The following is a 20,907-nucleotide window of genomic DNA, read 5'->3' as shown; positions in this document are numbered from 1 at the left end:
GCTTGAGGAAGAAAGATTAGTTTTCAGTATCTCATCCGTGAGTACATCATTTGAGATTATGAAGAAAATCCGTAACGTCCTTTTCACAGTTGTCATGCTTTCTTGGGAATTCAATTCCACAATTCAAACATGAGTCTGCTATTATACCCATTGCAATATCTCTCAAATGGTTCGAATGGCTCTGAGCACTATGGGACACCTGAGGTCATCAATCCCATAGAACTTAGACCTGCTTAAACCTAACTAACCTGAGGACATCACACAAGGCCATGCCCGAGGCAGGATTCGAACCTGCGACCATAGTGGTTGCGCAGTTCCAGACTGAAGTGCCTAGAACCACTAGGCCGGCCAATATCTCTCACATTTTGCTTGAAGCAGTCACTGAATATGCCTCAGTGGAAGACTTAAGTTGTAAGATACCCACACCAAAAATTCGGAAGAAAATTACCTTCAGTGGGAAGACAACCAATAAAATTTCATAGGATGTATTAGTAATACTTCAAAAGACTTTTATGAAAGTTAATCTGTGGATGAATGTCACACTAGTCCAAAACAGAACAATTTACATCACCCTATTCAATTCCCTATCCCATAACTTATCTCATGGTAGAAATAACTGTAAACATAATGACTTAATAAATTCCAGATGGCACTGTGTGTGTGTGTGTGTGTGTGTGTGTGTGTGTGTGTGTGTGTGTGTGTGTGTGTGTGTGTGTCCGTCCAAATTCATCAAAAATTTCTGTGAGTATTCTGGTATAAGGGACTGTCTCTGGAAGCTTGTTACAGAGTAGTAAGGTAATTATAATTCAGTTTGTTACACCAATTTGCGAACTTGAGGGCGAAGAGTACGGTGGACATTACTGTTGTAAACATCAAATACCAACGCGAATGGGACAGATTTGTTGACAAGGAAGACACTATACACACCATTAACATTTGTACTGCTCTGCAGCTACTTCCAGTGTAATACAAAGAAAAAGTGGGTAATAAAGCAAATTAAATGTAATTACTCCATTAGGCTATTGGAGGCCAAGGGGATCTGATACCAGAATACTGTGTGTATCCCTAAACACTGTCCAAAATTTCATAGAGTTAAGGTTGAATCTGTATATATTAAAATGACAGAAAGTTTGAATAATGGAGATATGGCTGCTATTCACCAATATTGTTTGGTCACAACGATTGATGGGTTTGGTTTTCCTTCCTATTCAGGTCTTTTTCTTTCTTTGTTTTTTTAATACAGCTGTAATCTTCACTGGCTTTTCGTTGTTCATCCAAAGGCAGTGCTGCAGTATTGCAAGGATATTAACAAGGTACATATCCCATTCAACTCAGCAAATTAATCTCCAAGTTACTACTTTTGTTCATTGTAATATAATTCATTAGAAGAATTTCCAAGTATTGTAAGATCTTTTACAACAGTAAAGTTATGCACAAACATGTCGAGCTGGATGAGTATGGCTATAAATACCTAAACTTCACAGAAAGTATTCTTTCATACTTCAAAACAATTTAAAAAAGCAGAATGGCAAAAATGCATCTTAAACGTGAACCAAAGAACGGAAAATGTGTCAAAGGATTTCAGTACAGCACTTACTACATCACTGATAAAATACTTACATCTCAGTGTCACTTCCACAATCAGACAACTATAAACAAAATATCAATTCATTTATCAGTGGAAGTTTTCTGTAGTGTCTAGATTTTATACTTACATTCTGCTGTTCAACGGAGACTATGATCATAGACTCCTTTATGGGGAGAAAGGGGGCAAGATTTCTGTTGCTTGTGCATTATATGTAAAGAACATCATTATTGAGTAGTACATAGCGACTACAAATGCATATTTATATTAAATGTTCTATTAACAATCCAGCAACTGCGTATCTGTCTTTTTCCTATGCCTACAAAAATGACTTTCGTTGTCTTACAACACTGCAAGTTGAATGTTTATTGAAATTTATAACCCCTCGAAGTATTCAAGGTGTGGAGTACGAACGACAATGTGATGAAGAGTAGGATACAATATTTGTTATTTTTATTTATAGCCTACATTGGACATCTTATTACTTCAACAATGAATATAATGGACAAATCTTTAATGCGCTACAATGGCACTGAGTTTCATTTCCTACAGTGGACTAAAGTAGACTGCAGGTAGAGTTTTTATTAATATTCAAACAACTGCTTGTGTACTATTATTTCCTCTGATTTTCATCAGCACAAACCTTGTTTCATAAACCTTGTTTCAAAAACACTTGGGACACCAGAATTCACCACCAACACCTGTGGCACCCTTAAATTATTCTAAGTTCTCTTTTTTTTCCTTTCCCTTGCATTAACATTAGAAAATACGTAAGCAATTTGGCAAAACTGTTGCCGTTATTTAAATTCTTGCACATTCACACAATCACACACTCAGTCAAAATTTTGTAGTCCTTTAATAGTACAAGATTGGATATTAGAAATGTTTCAAAGATACTAAAGATGATGTAAACATTATATATATATCTATATTCATTGGAGCTGTTTTAATCTTTCTATTGGCAACCTCATGTGATCTGACACGACATGATATGGAAGAAATGTTATATGCACTGAAGAAGCCTTACACTTTGTTTACATGTGAATAAGGTTTCCATTCATTACTACAACTCTAAGAATACATTGTTAGAATGGAAGTACAAAGGCATAACTTCAGCAGTGAAGCAAAGTGTCACAGTCACTATCACAGCGCAATTTTGATAAGCCATGGCACGGAAACACAATGGAGAGACAAAAAGGAAAGTTAAAGAAAAAAAAAATTACAAATAAAAGTTATCCTACAATATTCTCAATAACATTCTGTTTTGTGTGTTACTGTGACTTCATACTGTGACGCTGCCCATGAAGTCAGCTAAGCATGGTGTTCAATAAAGAATTTGTAACGCACAGAACTATCTGTATTTCCAACGAATATCTTTGGCTCATACACAAAATGTTCTTCAGACTGCCATGAAAATGCACTGTGACCTTTCCTGTTCAGCACAGATTAGTAGAATTTTGAGTATTCTTCCATTCATTCCTGCCACATTAGCTTCACACACTTATTTGCTTCTGTGCTACTTTCTGTTTGAACTGCACTGCCATATGGACCAAGTTTTGTAAAATTGGCAGTCTCATAGTGTATACAGGGGATGGATGACTAAGACATTTGCTCCAGTTGTTAATACCAGGTGATCAAAAAGTCAGTATAAATTTGAAAACTTAATAAACCACAGAATGTAGATAGAGAGGTAAAAATTGACACTCATGCTTGGATTGACATGGGGTTTTATTAGAACAAAAAAACAAAGTTCACAAAATGTCCGACAGATGGCACTGGACAGCAAAACGTCAGTGACTGCACATGACAATCGTGTATAAAAGGAGCTGTAATGAGAGAGAGAATCAGACGCGCGAGCAGTCGCAGCATGTCGACGTTACCTGAGAAGGTGCTTTTAGTGAAGCTGTATTATCAGAATGGGGAATGTGCTAGTTGAGCATTACGATCCTATCACCATAGGAACGGGATTCGAACGGGTAAAGGTCCATTGACAAATGCAGCTGTGGCGAGAATGATTTCGAAGTTCGAAGCCACGGGTCATTTAGACGATAGACCCTGTAGTGGCCGATCGAGCGCGAGGCGTAATGCTGCCAAGACAGTTCAGGAAGAAATGGAGACTGTAGCGGGTTCATCTATGCATGGGGAAGTCGGCGCTCATGCAGTAGCATGTCGCACCGACATTCCATACATTACTGTTTGGTTGGCACTGAGACATACCCTCCGATGCTATCTGTACAAAATACATCAGCATCATGAACTGTTACCTGGCGATTTAGTGAAGTGGAGGGCATTTGCGGTGTGGGCATTTCAAAAGATGGCAGAAGATGACGATGGTTGAGTAACGTGTTGTGGACCGACAAAGCTCATTTCACGCTCCGACGGGTCTGTCAACGCCCACAACTGCAGAATTTGGGCTACCGAAAATCCTAGAACTGTCATGGAAACTACATTGCATGACGAGAAAGTCACGGTATGGGTTGGATTTACCACATCTTCCATTATCGGACCTTTTTTCTTCAAGGAAATGCATGATTCTGGTTTTGTAACTGCTGCCGTGACGGGTTAGAGGTACGCCGATATGTTACAGAATCGCATCATCCCCAGCCTGGCTGATAAACACCTGCTGGAACGTACTATGTTTATGCAGGATAGCACTCCACCCCATATTGCCAGACGCGTGAAAGGTCTCTTGCGCGCGTCGCTTGATGATCGTGTGCTCAGCCGCCACTTTCGTCATGCTTGGCCTCCCAGGTCCCCAGACCTAAGTCTGTGCGATTACTGGCTTTGGGGTTAACTGAAGTCGCAAGTATACCGTGATCGATCGACATCTCTAAGGATGCTGAAAGACAACATCCGACGCCAATGCCTCACCATAACTCCTGACAAGCTTTACAGTGCTGTTCACAACATTATTCCTCGACTACAGCTACTGTTGAGGAATGATGGTGGATATATTGAGCATTTCCTGTAAAGAACATCATCTTTGCTTCATCTTAGTTTGTTATGCTAATTATTGCTACTCTGATCAGATGAAGCGCCATCTGTCAGACATTTTTTGAACTTTTGTATTTTTTTGGTTCTAATAAAACATGTCATTCCAAGCATGTGTGTCAATTTGTACCTCTATCTACATTATTTCGTAATTTATTCAGTTTTCAAATTTATACTGACTTTTTGATCACCCGGCGTAACTGATCAATAACCTTGCCTTGGATTTAACTCTGCAAGCTTCATTAGATATATCAACTGAATAACCAAAAACTTTCACGTAGCAAGAAGTAGTTTTCTAGGCACCAAAGTCCTACAAAATATTTCTCAAATATGACTGGTTGTGTTTATTTATCTGTATTACGAAAGGTACCCATTTCATAGAAGTAACAAACAAGCGCATGTTCCAAGATTCACATACATTTGATAAATCTCTCTTCAACTTGACACGAGTGAGTGTAAATTTGATCAAACTTCTCACACTCAGTGTACAAGATAATTATCACATCTAACTACTTTCATTATCTTTGGATGTCTGCTGTAGCACAATTTCTTTTCTTTTTTGCCATTTCATCCCGTAAAGTTCAGCAGTAGTGTGATTATATTTATATCTTGATGATGATGCGGTCCCATACTCCAAGGAGCATAGGGGACGATGTGGGAGACCAGCACCGCCAACTAGGCAAGGTCCTAGCGGAGATGGTTTGCCATTGCCTTCCTCCGACCGTAATAGGGATGAATGATGATGATGATGATGATGATGATCATGAAGACGACAACACCACCCAGTCATCTCAAGGCAGGAAAAAGTCCCTGACCCCGTCGGGAATCGAACCTGGGACCCCATGCGCGGGGAGCGATAACGCTACCACGAGATTTTACCTGCTACATTTCTGCAGAGCAGTCAATTTGCCCTTTTTAAATACATAAATTTCTAGCTCCTCAACTATATGGCAACTGTTTACCTTTATTTCTTCCATTATTTGTATTTCATTCAGAACTTTACAGTACTGCACCAATCTCTTCATATTCAACTGAAACTGTACACGGATGTACACTTGAATCACATACTGTTAGCACATATGAAAAACTTTCTGCACAATTGGAACATGTAACAGGATGTGACATCCTATTATTCTCAACTTATTTTTGCAGCAGCACTTGTATGCTGTGCAATACTGCAAGTGATATTTTAACTCTCTGCTTCAAGAAAGATCTTATATATTCCAGCTTATTGCAAATTACAGAAATATATTCCGTGTGTGTGCGTGCGTGTGGGTGTTGGTAGCCTGGTTGAGAAACTCAAGACAACGCCAAAAACTCTTAGTCGTGAATCTGCACTGTGTATCATAACTGGCCTCTGTATAACATATCTTACAAATCTTGATGTATGTAAAAGTTTCAGCTTCATTGTAGTTAATATTTCAGTTGCCTCAAAAACTGTCTAGATGACCAGTTTCAACACTCTAAAGAGAGATTTATCAGGCTCAACAGGGTCACTCAGGGAGAAACAGCGATGATTTAAGCTACATCCAGTACAACTGTTTCATAATCCGTATGTAAAGACAGCAACTTCTTTTTTCACCAACATCACTGGAATGAACACTGATTTGCTGATCAATGTAGAAATTAGTTATTAATGAACAATATTAAATACCATTGTCTTCAACGCAGAGATTTTGTTTCAAAATCTGAGTTTGTTTGTGACAGCTTTGTGTATTACGCAGTAATGACATTGAAATATGGTTCTTTTCCTGTGCTATCTAATCGCTGGCAAGGGACCCCTTGGGTGCAAGATCACAAGTTTAATCTTTTGTAAGACTCGTTTGAAAATGTTGTATTAACAATGACAAAAAATATTAGCTGCTAATAACTCCCCAACTGCATCAGGAGGTCAACAGAAAATGAATGCCCAAGAGGTGCACAGGTCAACATTCTATGGGATGTATATATTACATTTCACAAAGTGGACCTCGTCAACATTTCAGAAATCAAAACAAACCATTAACTTGCATCACAAACACCACATGAAAAATGGCTCACCAGAGTGATCACAAAGATTCACATCATGAAGATCAAAGGCAAAACCCTTGGGAGTTACGAACTGTGCATGACATTCAGCCAGATATTCACTCTCACAGAATGCATATAGAATATTGGTGTAACAGGGTGATGAGAACTGACTGAATGTGAAACAGTTGCTCATGGACCTTACTGTGAAACTGGCTATCCTTCAAGATGTAACAATAGATAGTGCAATAATATAGGCATGGAATTGTGGTTCTAGATGGCATGAATTGCAATGTTACACACTTTTCAGAAGGAATAATCTGCTCTGAAGGAATATGATTTTTCTACACAAACCAGGAATCACGCAAAAGCAAGTTTTTTGAGCAGCTATTAGCCAAAAACAGTGCTCAAACCACAGATTTAGTTCTTATATGCGCATTTTTCCATTCTTGCTTGCTGTTATGTAAATATCCCATATTGCCCTAATGAGTTCACACACACACACAAAAAAGAATCGTAGGGGGGAAATGCACCTACGACTTCTCGTAGCACAATAAATAATTTTCCAGCCAATTTACCATACAGATTAACAGTCAGTATAATTGTATACAACTGTGCTAACGCATTGATGTTAGTTGAGCTTGATAGAGCTCTCTTGGTACTCTTCTCAAGTTCCAGTGTTCCTTCATTTGCACTCCTTCTTTAATGCTGATTGGTCTTATCTCGTCTACAAATTTTTGGGTGAATTCTGCAGTTTACTGTGCACTGTCAAACTGATGCTTTGTTTGAAATTATGTTACCTTACATCTGCCAATACTGTAGCACTGTTTTAATTTATTTAACTATCTACTGCTACCCTGGAAATCACTGTAAGCTATGTTATGCGTAATTTGATGAGCATAATGCAGGAGGTCACTATTATGCACATCCTGTAAATTGTACGAGGATCTTTGAAGCGCATGAACAACAGTTTTTGTAACAAATGTGCCTTTCCTCCCTCTAAAATCCACAGTTTTTCTCATGCACTACATGGTCATACTGCTGTGGACTTATTTGAAATCTGTTCGTAACAGTTTTTTACTATGCTTCGGATGATCATCCATGCACATAATTATGTTTGGTACCTACTACTTGGAAAATGATGGTTGTTTACTATGTTTCAATGGAGATGGGATTTTTTACTTTGTCAGGCAAAGACCGTGAACTACATGGCTGAACACCTGTTTCAATACCACTTTCACTTCTTAAGTAAATACCATCATTTTACTCATGTACACTGCCCACACAGTCAAGCAAATACAACAACACATATTCCCCTGACTCACCTTGCAGTAATGCTAACATTTCATCTGCCGCCTCTTTCTCACTCTGTGAAATTCCTTGGGTTCCTTTCCGTGTGAAATGTCAACTTCTGCAACCGTTAGTGTTGATATAATTCAAGTTTGCTTTGTTTATTGTTGCCATTGCTTTGTATCAACAACACTCGCACTGTAGCACTCTTGAGTTACTCATTGACTAAGCAGTTCAACTACACCCTGTAGCCTCATGCTGTGATCAGAATTTAATACCTCTAGTCACACCCTCGGTCGCCATTAGCAGCCAATATTATGGTTGTATGGTAGACATACATAGGGCATCCAATACGGTAAACATCATTGTCCTTTTGGCACTCAAGGGGGGTTCCTTGTCAGAATTATAAGTATGCTCTCTTCCTTGTCTTCAAAATTACAATTTGTGACATTGTTAAGTTGTGAAATTTAATCAAGCACCAGTGTATTCATCATAAAAATACCTGCTGAGAGTTTGAAAAATAATGCTTTTTCTTGGCAGCCCGCTGCTTCAAGACCATAAGCAATGCAAAATGCGGTGGCACCGGCATGCAATCAGATAGTTACATTGCAGATGTATACAGATTGTCAAAGTACCCACTCACAACCTCAATACATTTAGCTGCTTCTCTCTCTCTCTCTCTCTCTCTCTCTCTCACACACACACACACACACACACACACACACACACACACACACACACACACACACACAAACTTTACTATTTCTTTCTAAAGCTAGGAAAGTTCTCATTCTCTTTTGTGTCTGCCTGCTGATGACTCAAGTTTCACCCCTAAATTATTTTAATTAAAATAACTGTAATGTAAGTATACTTTTGACATAAGACGTAGCATGTTCCTTTTTCTTAACTACCACCACTGCTGCTGCTGCTGCCTACTGCAGTCCTAGACAAGCATCATCTATCCCACCAAAGGCAGGGCTACTTGTGAAAGCAGCCATGAGATATACAAACTAAGCTGCAACCACTGTACTGCATTCTACGTTGGCATGAAAACCAACAAGCTAGCTGTCCCCATGAAAGGCCACCAACAAACTGTGGCGAAGAGACAGCTGGACCACCCAGTTACTGAACATGTTGCCTAACACACTATTCTTCACTTCCATGACTGCTTCACAATCTGTATCATCTGGATCCCTCCCACCACTAGCTTTCTTGAACTACACAGGTGGTCCCCTGCAATAAATCCCACATCACCTCTGGCCTCAGCCTTCACTAATCCCTGTACTTCTCCTACCTATCCTCTTCCTGCTCCCACTCCAGCACTACACAGCCTTCTATTCGGCCAACACACCCACTAGTCCCTCTCTTTTTTCCCTCCTCTACTTCTTTTCTTTTCTGCTCCCCCCCCCCCTCCCCCAACTTACCCACCCCTTAAACCTCACAACTGCACCTAGCAGCCCTACCATGTCTCTGTCTGCTCCTAGTCAGCAGTATTCCCTCCTCCCACCCTTAGCCTGTTATCCTTCATCCTTCCCACCCCATCTACCTATCTACTTCCTTACCTCCACCACCCAGACTGCTTCTTCCATTCGGGGCAGCTGCTCAGTTTGGCCACTGCATGAAGACAGTGCTGTGTGTGTGTGTGTGTGTGTGTGTGTGTGTGTGTGTGTGTGTGTGTGTGTGTGTGTTCTACAGTAGGCGGCCTTTTGGCCAAAAGCTCCAGGTATAGCAGTCTTGTGTATTTCTGCCTGCGATTCAGCACCTCTTCAGTATGGTGAATAGCAATCTATCCCTTTTATAATACTGTCATTTTTCTCACTGAGTTCACATGGTTCACGGAGTGTGCACAAGAGCAGTCATGTGGGAAAAGTATTTCACTTTTCTTCAGGTATATTCATATTAGCAAATCTTACTTCAGTTTGAGCTTCCAATATTTTTCTTCTATATCAGCCATGAAATTTGTAGGTAGAGATTGCAGTAATGACTATTGTGTACTGACGGTAAGGTTTCAATGAACCGGTGGTTGCAGTGTTTCACTAATGGCTTTCAAAAGAATTGTTTCATAGCAATACCCAATTAAAGATCATGGATAAACAAATTATCAGAAATGTTGCACTTATACAAAACATGAATGGGGTCAGCAAATATCATTAACAGCTCACTTAACATCAAAAATGTATATATCATCACATAATTTGCACGCAGGCATGATGTCATCAACCAGCCAATGACATACTGGATATACACCCAGCAAACACACCCATGTTATACGGAGCAACTCTGGTGAAGTCTGTGTACAATAGTAACAGAAAATCAGTAGTTTTATCATTTCATGTTATAGTCACAAACCCAGTGAAAATTTATGGTTCCCACCACAGAAGCCAACATTCTTACTGCAATATAAGTTCGAGGGGGGGGGTTATGAATCCATTTTCCTTCCAAAAGAATGTTCTGGTGTCATCTTTCCTTCGACAATACCCAAGTGTCTGAGGACCTCAAAAGCAATGCTTGGAGATAAAAAAAAGTAATCAAGAGGACATGATGTTTGTATTTTAACCAACCAGTTACATGTGATAATCAGAGCACACAGGTGTGATTTATTTGAAGAAAGGTGGCCACTTTTCTTGTGGTTAAATGAGAGTATCTACTGGAAACAGACTACACAATTTTAGTGCTTCAATAAATATTTTATTTAATCAGCATTAAGATGGTGTAAAAGCCGAGTTAAGTGTCAAACCAACCTTACACACCACAGAACAGAAAAAATATTGCTCTCAACTTTACAACTACTATCAGTAATCTGAGGGCAGAAGGCTTGCGAACAATCTCAGGTTGGTTTATTATCTTTCACCCTTTATTTTCTGCTACATGGCTACCAACCATCAACCCCCAGATGGCAGTGGTAAAACCATTTTCAGCCATGAGTAGTTGTGGCTGATCCTCATGGCTGACCTGAAAGTGCTTGACTCATGCAAATGCAAACAATCTGAAAATATTCTAACAAAATGGAAACAATTCAACAGTTATAATTAGAGTGCTACCGCACACATTTAATTCTAAGACCGGTGGTGAACAGATATTTCACATCAATGGCACAAACTGATTTGACTTCCAACTCACAACACAAGCTGAGACACGGAAAAGTGCACAAACTTCCCTTCAGAATACAACTGGGTTATTACATGAAAAATATGTTGAACCTAACCAGTTACTGCAACCAGATTAAAAAGAAAAGCTTTCATCTGCACTACCTCCTTTAACTACCTTTCCTGTAAGCATACCAGGGCTGCGACATTAACAAACAGAACAAAAAGACAAAGACACACACACACACAAACACACACACACACACACACACACACACACACACATTTTTAAGCAAATGAAGACTGGTGAGATCAGGCATCCAGACACAGGAAGAAAAGTAACCAAAATCATGGGCCAATGTATCTCTCCTCCCTCCCTCCCAACCTCCACCAATTCTACGTTAATATGGTGGCAGACTAATCTGTAGTCTAACTTGGAGGTGTAGGTTACATTAGAAAGTAACAATTCTGTTATTGTGAGGGAAATACAGGTTGTGGTAACAAATTTATCTGTACAGTAGCCTGGTGTCTAAATCTGCACGATATTTGATAAACAGATAGCTGCTGGGATTCCCTAGGCATACAATTTACAGGTCGCTTTTAACAACAGCAGTTTATTTAATGAACTTCTGATTACATTCAACAACTTCTAAATAAGCAAAAGAAATTCCCTTGCTCGCATAGCCTGACGAAACTGTATTAAATATTAGTGTATCATTCTTCAAACCTATCTTCCAAGCAAATACATACAAGAATTGTTGCCTTCGAAAGTCCTTACGTAGCTGACATACCCTTGTTCAGTCAATAACTGAATTAACCACAAGTGCAGTTGCTGCTGTGGCCATTCAGACGAATATAAGGAAACATGACAATGTCATACAATAAATAGTATTTGTATGCACTTGCAAAAGGAAACCTGATGTAAACTTCCTATCTTCACTGTCAAAATCTGCATCTGTAGCGGAGACTCACCTCCGCTCCTCTTCCATAGCACAAACCAGTACTCCTCATTCCTTTAACACTATCTTAGTATCCTTTTATTAAAGTCCCTTCCAATGGCTCTCCACCTAGTCTTGCAAGCGTAGTATACATCAAACAATCTATCAATTGATACAATGACTTGTATTCATCTATCTGAAATGTTGGTGTGTTCCAGTAGTTTACACAAGATGGTAGCCAACTGACCATAATCTCTCCATCATCTGGCATATTCCAAGAAACTGATTCAAGTTGTTCTATATATCAAATGAGAAATCTATTTTCCAAAGCACTTAATCTTTTTGTTCCCATCTGAGTAACTTGCAGCAATTATAATATTATCTATATATAATAGAAGATACACACTACTATCTTCCAAATTACCCACGTACAAATGTATGTCAATATTTGATCAAGTCCAATACTTTTGTCACACTTTCAAATGTTATTTCCCATGGATACCACTGTTCTCAACATAGGCAACCATGCAACAAGGGCATTAGTTTCCTCTATCATAATCCTTCCTCTAAGAACAGTCTTGTCTTATACCTTTCAATCTCTCCATCTTTATTAAACTTAATTTTGAAGACCCATTTGCTGTCAATTGGCTGCTTCACTTGAAAGCACTCTGTCATCTTCCATTTCTCATTAAGTTACTATAATTATTTTTTCACTGACCAGTTCCTCCCATCATGTGTCCCTTGCACGTCTTCATAAGCGCCCACGAACATCAGCAAATGATTCAACATGCAAGGGCAGCACTGTAGAATTGTCAAATGATTAAGGCATCCTCTGTTCCCCATTGCTTTGAGAGCTTTCACCTTTTCAGGCACCTTGACCAATTCCCTTGCCTTTCCTTTTTTTATTCTTATCTCATTTTCCTTCTTCTCATGAAAGCCATTGTTCACTTGTTCCATCAAAAGTGAATTTTATTTCATTAAAAACTGAATCCTTTCCTGAAATTATTTTCATCAGCTCTGGACACCAGGATCTGTACCCATTCGGACTACAGGCACTAAAAATGCATCTGGAAGCGAATGAGAAACATTTGAACTACATGTTTCTTTGGAATTTTTAAAAAGGCTACACAAGCAAAAACCTTCATCTTCCAATTGATATTTCTTCCATACCATAGAGCTGCTAGAACCTTTCCTTTCAATGCTGCAGTTTGACACCATTTGTGATTTAGACTGCAGCTAACACTGATTCTGTCCAGGAACTCCAGTCAAGCTTTGATATGAGCAGCATCCAACACAACTTATCCAAAATATTCCTATTTGGACATTCAGAAACCTCATTCTGCTGTGTGGACTCAAATTGAGCTGCACATGTCTTCACACACAGTCATCAGGCTCACTCGATATATACTCTAGCCTTTTATCACAACAGGTGGCATTGCTCCAAAAATTTTGAAAACTTTGATACCTCTGTTTCCAGCAAAGATACAAAAGAAAAGAAAGAATCATCAACAGAGTAAGTCATCCAGTTGGATCACTATGAGTAAGTTCTTGTAGTCTAGTTTTTATTCCTCATGTTCTATGGGGCTATGACTGTGTCTATTTCCCTCTTTAATAGATGTACAACACAGGAGCATCATATATTATATCACGTCCACCAAAGGACAAATGTGAGTTTGATAGATTTTCATATGGTTCCTGAAGCAACGTTCCAAGCAGTGAAGCCAGACTGATGAATCTTTCTTACTAACAGTCTAAATAGCTGCTGAAACTATGTTTCAAATCTTATTCAGTGCTCTACAGAGCCTGTTTAGTTACTTTGCCCAGTTGGTTATACTGACAACCAGCACAATTTTCTGGAGAATGCTGTGTGTTCAATAATAACAGTTATCTTTCACTTGTGATTTGTATTTAGGGGAACAGCTTTCAAAATTATGGAGGAAGAAATTGCTATAGGAGATGATTCATGAGGAAACCAAAAGAGGGACAAGAAAATCAAACAATTCCATCAACTTAAATGCGAGTCCATTTACGTAAAAATAAATTTTATTATGATACCAGTATGACTGCTCACACCACCATGCCAGTACGGGGGTCACTTCCACTGCTGTAATATACCAGCACATTTCCTACTGAAGGACAAAAATGACATTACACAAAAGTGAACTGAATCAGCACATTTCACTGATGATTGTTAAAAGAGACACTGACCAAGAAATGACACTATGAAACCTACATAAATGAAGGGCCAACAACGGTACCTTTCTTCAGAACTGAAGATCAGTAAGTTGTTCAAAATGTATGATGCAAGTGCATCAAGTGAATTGCATGTAAAGTCGTTCTTTTAGAAAACAATCAGCTCAAAATTTAATTTAGGTTCCAGAACACCTGCCTGAGGTACTCATAGCTACTACCTTAAAACATCAAGTTGTCAACAGCTGCACGATGTGAAAAATCACAAAGTCCGACTAAATTTGGGAACTCTTACATTACAGGCAAAGGCTTTTCATCAACTTATGAGGAAGAAGCCCATAATTAAACAACCCTATGCTCTGGCATGCAGCAGATACAGATTCTTCCAAAACCATACATTAATGGGGCATATTGCTCATGTCAACTACCACACACAGTGTAGCAATAGAGGCTAACAATGCCACACATTAAGAAGGCGTACAGACTAGTCTGCCTGTGAAATCAGAGACCATGACAAACCTTGAGCTCCTTACATTGCTACATATCTTGCCTCTCAAATCTTCATTTGTGGGTGAATCGTAAAAGATCTTCCATTGGCTTTGCTATATCAACAATCTGGCAAGAACCATCAAACCTCATGAATGATTATTACTTTTGTATGACCACACTGTTAACACAATGTATTTCCAAGTAGAAAAAGTCTCCCTTGACATATCCCCCCCCCCTCTCTCTCTCTCTCTCTCTCTCTCTCTCTCTCTCTCTCTCTCTCTCTGTCTGTCTGTCTGTCTGTCTGTCTGTGTGTGTGTGTGTGTGTGTGTGTGTGTGTGTGTGTGTGTGTGTTTTAAGAACTGGGTATTGAAGGTGATGGTGCAGCAATACTTTCACTTACTGGTCTTATCACATTAGTAACTCCGTTGAGTCAACCTTCCATGTTGAGTCAATTTTATTGCTTCTGTTAGTGAAGCTAAAAGACGAATAGCCTATGTATAATGTTGTGTATTCACATTTGACTCTTATCTATGCAACGACAATAGTCACATTTTCCTTTTGAACATCATCTGAGTTCTCAAAAACTACTCGCAACCCTTTCTTATTCTAGTTTACATACCTAGAACACATTATAGCTGAGGCTTAAAACTGATATGAGTATCTGTAACCGAAATATCAGTTCTTGGTATTTACCGAAGTTATAACCTCAACTTCACGAACACATTCACCATACAGAAATGTTCTACTTTACAACATTTCTTTTGAATGGTTTTTGTACTGTACATTACTATTTATTACAAATTCTAGCTCTGGCATCCAAATACCATTTAATACCAGTTGCTGTTGGTGGATTTTCATGACTAGCTACAAGGTAGTTACTCTCTTACCACCAGGTTGCATCTGCAGAATTTTTTCTGCATTTTCTTTCATTTTTCACAGTGACGTTGTGACTTTGTAACCCACAGCAACAACACAAAAAATATAACTATTAATACCTGTGTTATTTTACTGTATACTGTTACCAGACATTGTTTTCAGCCCTTAATGAGGAGCAAAAAAAAAAAAGTTGATGACATTTCCTCTTCGTATCTTCAACTAGAAGTCGATTCTTCTTGAAATCTAGAGTTAATGTATTTCGTGTTTCTAGAGCTGCGACTAGGTTATAAAAAATCCAGAATTGTTGTCAACAACAGATGGCAAAAACTTGTTTTTCTAATCTTGCTCCAGATTACATCAAGGTGTGGCAAAACTTTCAGGAAACATTCTCATGCAGAGGGAAAAATATGTTATATGATGTGAGGCCCAAAGTGCTTTCTCACAACATTAGCACCCAATTTCTACAACTCTTCAACACAACCATGTACTATGAAACAAAGCTCCACCTGTAAACAGCACATTAAAAGTGTAGCAAGGGTTGGCACATTATTGAATGAGCCATTCTAAGAAGTGTACCTGTGCAGAAAAATCAGATCATTCCTCCACACTGTACATGGTACAGATACAACAGGTTCTCATATAGCACTCTCCATACAGTCACGTAGTCAACATAACCTATAGCAACCAATTGTGTTACACTGACACTAGGCATATCATCAACTGCATGACTTGCTGTCCAAAAGAAAATCTTTCATAAATAAAAGCACACTTACTCCAAAACTTTTTCCTGTTTATAACAAGCCTCTTAAAACACCTTAACTCTATATGGGAGTGAGCAAACAGTAAAATTTGATCAAATGAAATACAATCCTGTTTTGACAAACATTTCTACTCCACAAAAATAGAAGCAAGTGCCTTACAGGGTGCAGACACACACACAGATGGCTGCTATAGACCAACAGTATTTTGTAAACTCTCTGTAACATGTTAACTACAGAATGAGTAAAGGAAAGGAGTTCAGCACAGAGTTTGTAGGAAATATGTACACAGACCATCATAGTGAGAGGTGCACTCTCAGTCTCCCACAGAGCAGCAAAAAGGTCTCAATCTTTCAATTCTCACTGCACTGTGAGCTTCATCACAGTATTGTGTGGTGGCTGTGTCTAGCAGATTTTTTCCACACATTTTATAATTTGAATTGAGCATACTAAAAATGTTCACCAAAGGCTACTAATACAATATTGTTTCCAACACAAAATTTGTACACAATTCTTCACCTCCCTAAACTATCAGTATGTGATTTGCCAACTACTCTAAGTAGTTGTGTCAACAACCTCCCGATCTCCAAACTTCTTCTACAAAGTGGATGCATCACTTGCTTATGATAAAACCTCAACCCCAGGTTTGCTTAAAACAACTAGCCCCCTGTAAAAGGCACTATAGAGTACTTTCTGAGGTTCAGCTTGTGAACAGTCGCACATAATTTGATTGTCAAAATCCTTAGGTTCATTCCATTTCAAAACAATTACTGATAATGCTTAAGGTATTTACGAGCAATATTTGTTACATGAACAAATGTAGACTCAACAGAGACACTTATTACCCTGTTGACAACACTGTTTAAATGCAAGGGTTCCATATTTTATCTCTGATATAAAAGCACATAATAATCTGATACGACCACTCTGCAAAAGATGTTCATGCTATCCTTATTGTGTTGACTAGCATACGCTTCATAAATTGCAGATATATACTTTTATCCATTACATGCCCAATCACATGGATCACTGCACTTTTAAATTTAATGTAGCTCTAAGCTTCAGAATTAGATTTTTCAGAAGTACAGAAATAAGTAAGGTATTTTATACTTTTTTGTCCATAACAACCCAAAAAAATATTGTGTAAGAGGACAAACTTGATGGAAATTAATTTTTGGTCAGACCACAAGTTTTATTATAAAAATCAACAGTTCAAGAAACTAAATGTGGACTATTCTCTATTTTATTAAGTCTTGAAAGTTTCAGTCTCTCATCTGAGGGAACAGTTGTTCTAGAACAGTGCTACTGAAAGTTTTCAACCCAATCTACAATAACACTGCAGATATACAGCAATAAAACCCATATCTAAAACCAGAAACATTTACTTGATCACAGTACTTACAGCAAGGCTTTATTCAGAGAAAAGCTCTACACACAAACTGTACAGTACCACTTACAAAGTAACCAAATACCATGGAAGTAGGTTTTACAACTAACTGCCACTCAATTACGATCTTGATGTCAATATGAATAATTTTCTTACAGTATAATCCTTAATATGAGACATTGAACTGTTTGAATCAGCATTATTTTAAATACTAAATACTTATGAAACAGCTCAAAAGCTAAATGTTTATTTCTTAGTTGTACTTCTCCAACCGATTCCATTAAAAATAAAGGAACATTAGTGTTAAACATCCAATTAGATGTTAACACTCTTAGAACCAATCAGCATTCCTGCTGCGGAAGAACTGGACATGACTCAGGCATCTGATAACAAAACAGCCCATCTGTATTTACAAATTGGTGAAATTAACAGACTTGTTTTACTTCAGCCCCCCCTCCACAAAAACAATAACTAGAGCAGCAACAACACCATGATACAATTCTCAGCAATCAGTAATTACTGAATGAGCCACATTCCAATTAATCAGCCTATCACAATTGTGTGCAATGGAAAGGTGAGCCCATATTTCTCCACTGGTAGTTAACTTAGTGGATCACTTGGTAATGGCTTCACAGATATCCTGTAACAGCTCAGAAACAGAGAGAGACGTTCGAGATTAGTAAATCTGTGATTCTAATTGATTCTTGTCCCCCTAAAAATAATGACCCGTCACATGTGAACTTCAAAAACAGTACTTAACATTACTTCTCAGTATTCTGAAATGAGATTTCCCCACACAATTCTCACTATTTTATTAGGAATAAAGAAAAAAAATATTAAATAACATACCCTCCATCCTTGATCTCTTCATAGATGGCTCCATCGTATCACCCGAAGGTACGGCTGACTGTGGGGCAGGAAGCTGTGGCTGACCCTACAATAAAATTTAGTTACAATTATTTTAACAATTATCCTTCTTGGCAACTAGGGCTCAATGTGTACACAACTGCAAAGTTCCAAGTGGGCTATGCTTAGTTTAACAACACCTAGAAGTTACACAGGCAAACCAATGTTCATTAACAGGTCTACACAAGTGAAACTAGTGGTAAATTATGTTTGCTAAATAAGGTATCTAAACTACAGGGAGTTAATCAATGAAATGTAGGCTACTGTCCGATTTAAAATAATGACAGTAAACAACTTTAGGTATTGAGAACAGCAGGTGCGCTACAAATGTAATAGGCACTATTCTTAATCATTGCATATTTCAATCTTGCAAAGAGTTTCTATATTAAAGATCTCACTGCGAAATTCTCCGAAATTAATGCGAGCCGAAAGTATACTACACATTTTTTGTTGACGCATCCTTTAGACTACGCATTTCTGGCGATACTTACGTCAGTTATCTGCATTGCAACGTACAGAATAGCCCTGCTAAAGCAACTAACAAATCCACAGGTCAACAAAACTGGTCAACTTTTCTACTCATAAGTGAGGCTGGTACCGCACTATCAAAGCCTCCCACTGTAGTATCAACGTGTCTTATTGATTGCCGTAAAATTCAAGAAATTAATTTAGAATCTGATGAATGAAACTTCCCACTTCTATGTCTGAAACACGCTTGATTGATAACTTTATACCTGAAACGCAAAACTATTTATGCAAGGTTCCGTTCTTTCCCTTGAACGCATACAAGAGTATCAACATAAAATGGCGGCCATTTTATCTAACAAAAATCCATATGGCTCCCTCCTGTTTTTCAGGCTCTATCAATCACGCATGAAGAATTGCTGGTTTTCACGTAGATACATCACAACGACGACAAACCGCATGAAAACGTGTCGGGATACGACGTTTACAATAGAAAAATACATCTGCCCTTTACTTACCACAGCAACTGCCCCATTCATCGACGAAAAGTTAGGTACCATGGCCATATTTCACTAAATTTACGAACAGGAAGTTCTTCAGACGAACTCAAAAGATCTTTCCTCCATAGCATTGCACAAAAAGGTTTTCCAGTGTAATCGATCTCTACTGTTCCGTTTTACTTAACTACCAAACGTCTTTCCGAAATGATTACGGACTTCTCCCAACCCATACAAAAAAAACTATCGAAGAAATCGTATTCAACATGTTTCTAGTAATATCTGTGGCTTGGAAGTAGCTACGGTTGACAATGTTCCATTTTTCGTAATTGATTCTTACGTAAACTACCGCTTAATATTGCTAAATAACCATAGGAAGAAGACTAAATTAAAAACAATTTACTAACTTTATGAAATGCACTGTATTTAATATACAAAACGAAATAAACAATCAAATTATTTTGACGCTTAAAAAATAGAATGAAAGATAGGGGCGTAGCTATGTAACTATGGGCTCTTGGGCAAAAATGAAACTGAAGCCACTATTTAATCCTTAGTTTCCCAGTCATTTTATAGTCACACACTATCCCAGCTGGGGTCTGAGTGACTGCTATATTTGAATAGCCATAAAAATTGCGTTCAGCAGTTTCAGTGGAATAGTTTGATTTTATGTAAGAAGTTACACTAATACCAGACAAAAATATATATTCAGATAAATTATAAAGTTTATTTTTACGAAAAACTGCATTTAAACAAAAAAACTACACAAAAGGAGCGTAATGTTTCATGATAACGTTAATGCTACGAAAACTTAAATATCTGGCACTCTTAAATTTTATTGCTTATTACACATGTAACGATAAAAACACAACACTCCTACAGAACATTCAAAAACTGAAAATTACATTAGTACGTTTTAGATGTTTAGTTTCCTTCTCAGAGCTTTTCTTTGCACTGGCTGGAAATCTTTGTGGAGATGTCTTGTCAGATTGGCTTTTTACAACAATGTCAAATATAAGACGTCTTTCTCTTATTTTTAGGGTCACACGTGCAGCATGTTTTGCGTTTTTCAATCGTCCTACAACGACGTCTACTCTTGATTCTGCTACACGCAAAGCAGGGTGAGACATGCACAAAGTTCACGGGGTATGTGATACTTTTTATCTGTGGTGTCACCAACGGCTTTACAGTTTCATCAAAAATTGATGTATTAAGTAACTGAGTATTGTCTTTATAGGAATTGTGAAAGAAAAATGCATTCACCCCACGTCCAACATGTAGAAAAATAATGCCAATGGACATCGTTGGAAGAAGTTTCGACGAGCAACGATATTTCTTTGGATCTAATGTATTTCTAGCAGAACCTCTAGCTAAAGATTCAGTATCCACACTTCTGTCTTCATCATTTTGATCACTTGTTTCATTCAAGGAACTTACAGGTG

The 20,907-nt window shown here is 38.1% G+C and overlaps 1 protein-coding gene across 4 annotated transcripts in view; it reads right to left on the bottom strand.

The window, feature by feature from the left end:
- The window catches only part of LOC126476815 (poly(U)-binding-splicing factor half pint), a 120,369-nt gene extending 100,653 nt beyond the window's left edge, over window positions 1-19,716 (bottom strand). The window contains exons 1-2 of one of the 4 annotated variants that reach the window (XM_050103570.1): window positions 19,487-19,716; window positions 18,447-18,531 (exon numbers count right to left, since the gene is read on the bottom strand). In XM_050103570.1, coding sequence (XP_049959527.1) covers window positions 18,447-18,531; window positions 19,487-19,534 — 133 coding nt within the window. In that variant the 5' untranslated portion in view covers window positions 19,535-19,716. Of the gene's footprint in view, window positions 1-18,446; window positions 18,532-18,994; window positions 19,212-19,486 lie in introns of those variants that run through there. The other 3 variants (XM_050103572.1, XM_050103571.1, XM_050103574.1) reach the window with 3 other exon arrangements.
- Window positions 19,717-20,907: the final 1,191 nt, after the last annotated feature.

This window comes from Schistocerca serialis, chromosome 1, assembly GCF_023864345.2.
Source record: "Schistocerca serialis cubense isolate TAMUIC-IGC-003099 chromosome 1, iqSchSeri2.2, whole genome shotgun sequence".
In the NCBI taxonomy this organism is placed as follows: Eukaryota; Metazoa; Arthropoda; class Insecta; order Orthoptera; family Acrididae; genus Schistocerca; species Schistocerca serialis.
This window is presented reverse-complemented; position numbering and strand designations above follow the sequence as displayed.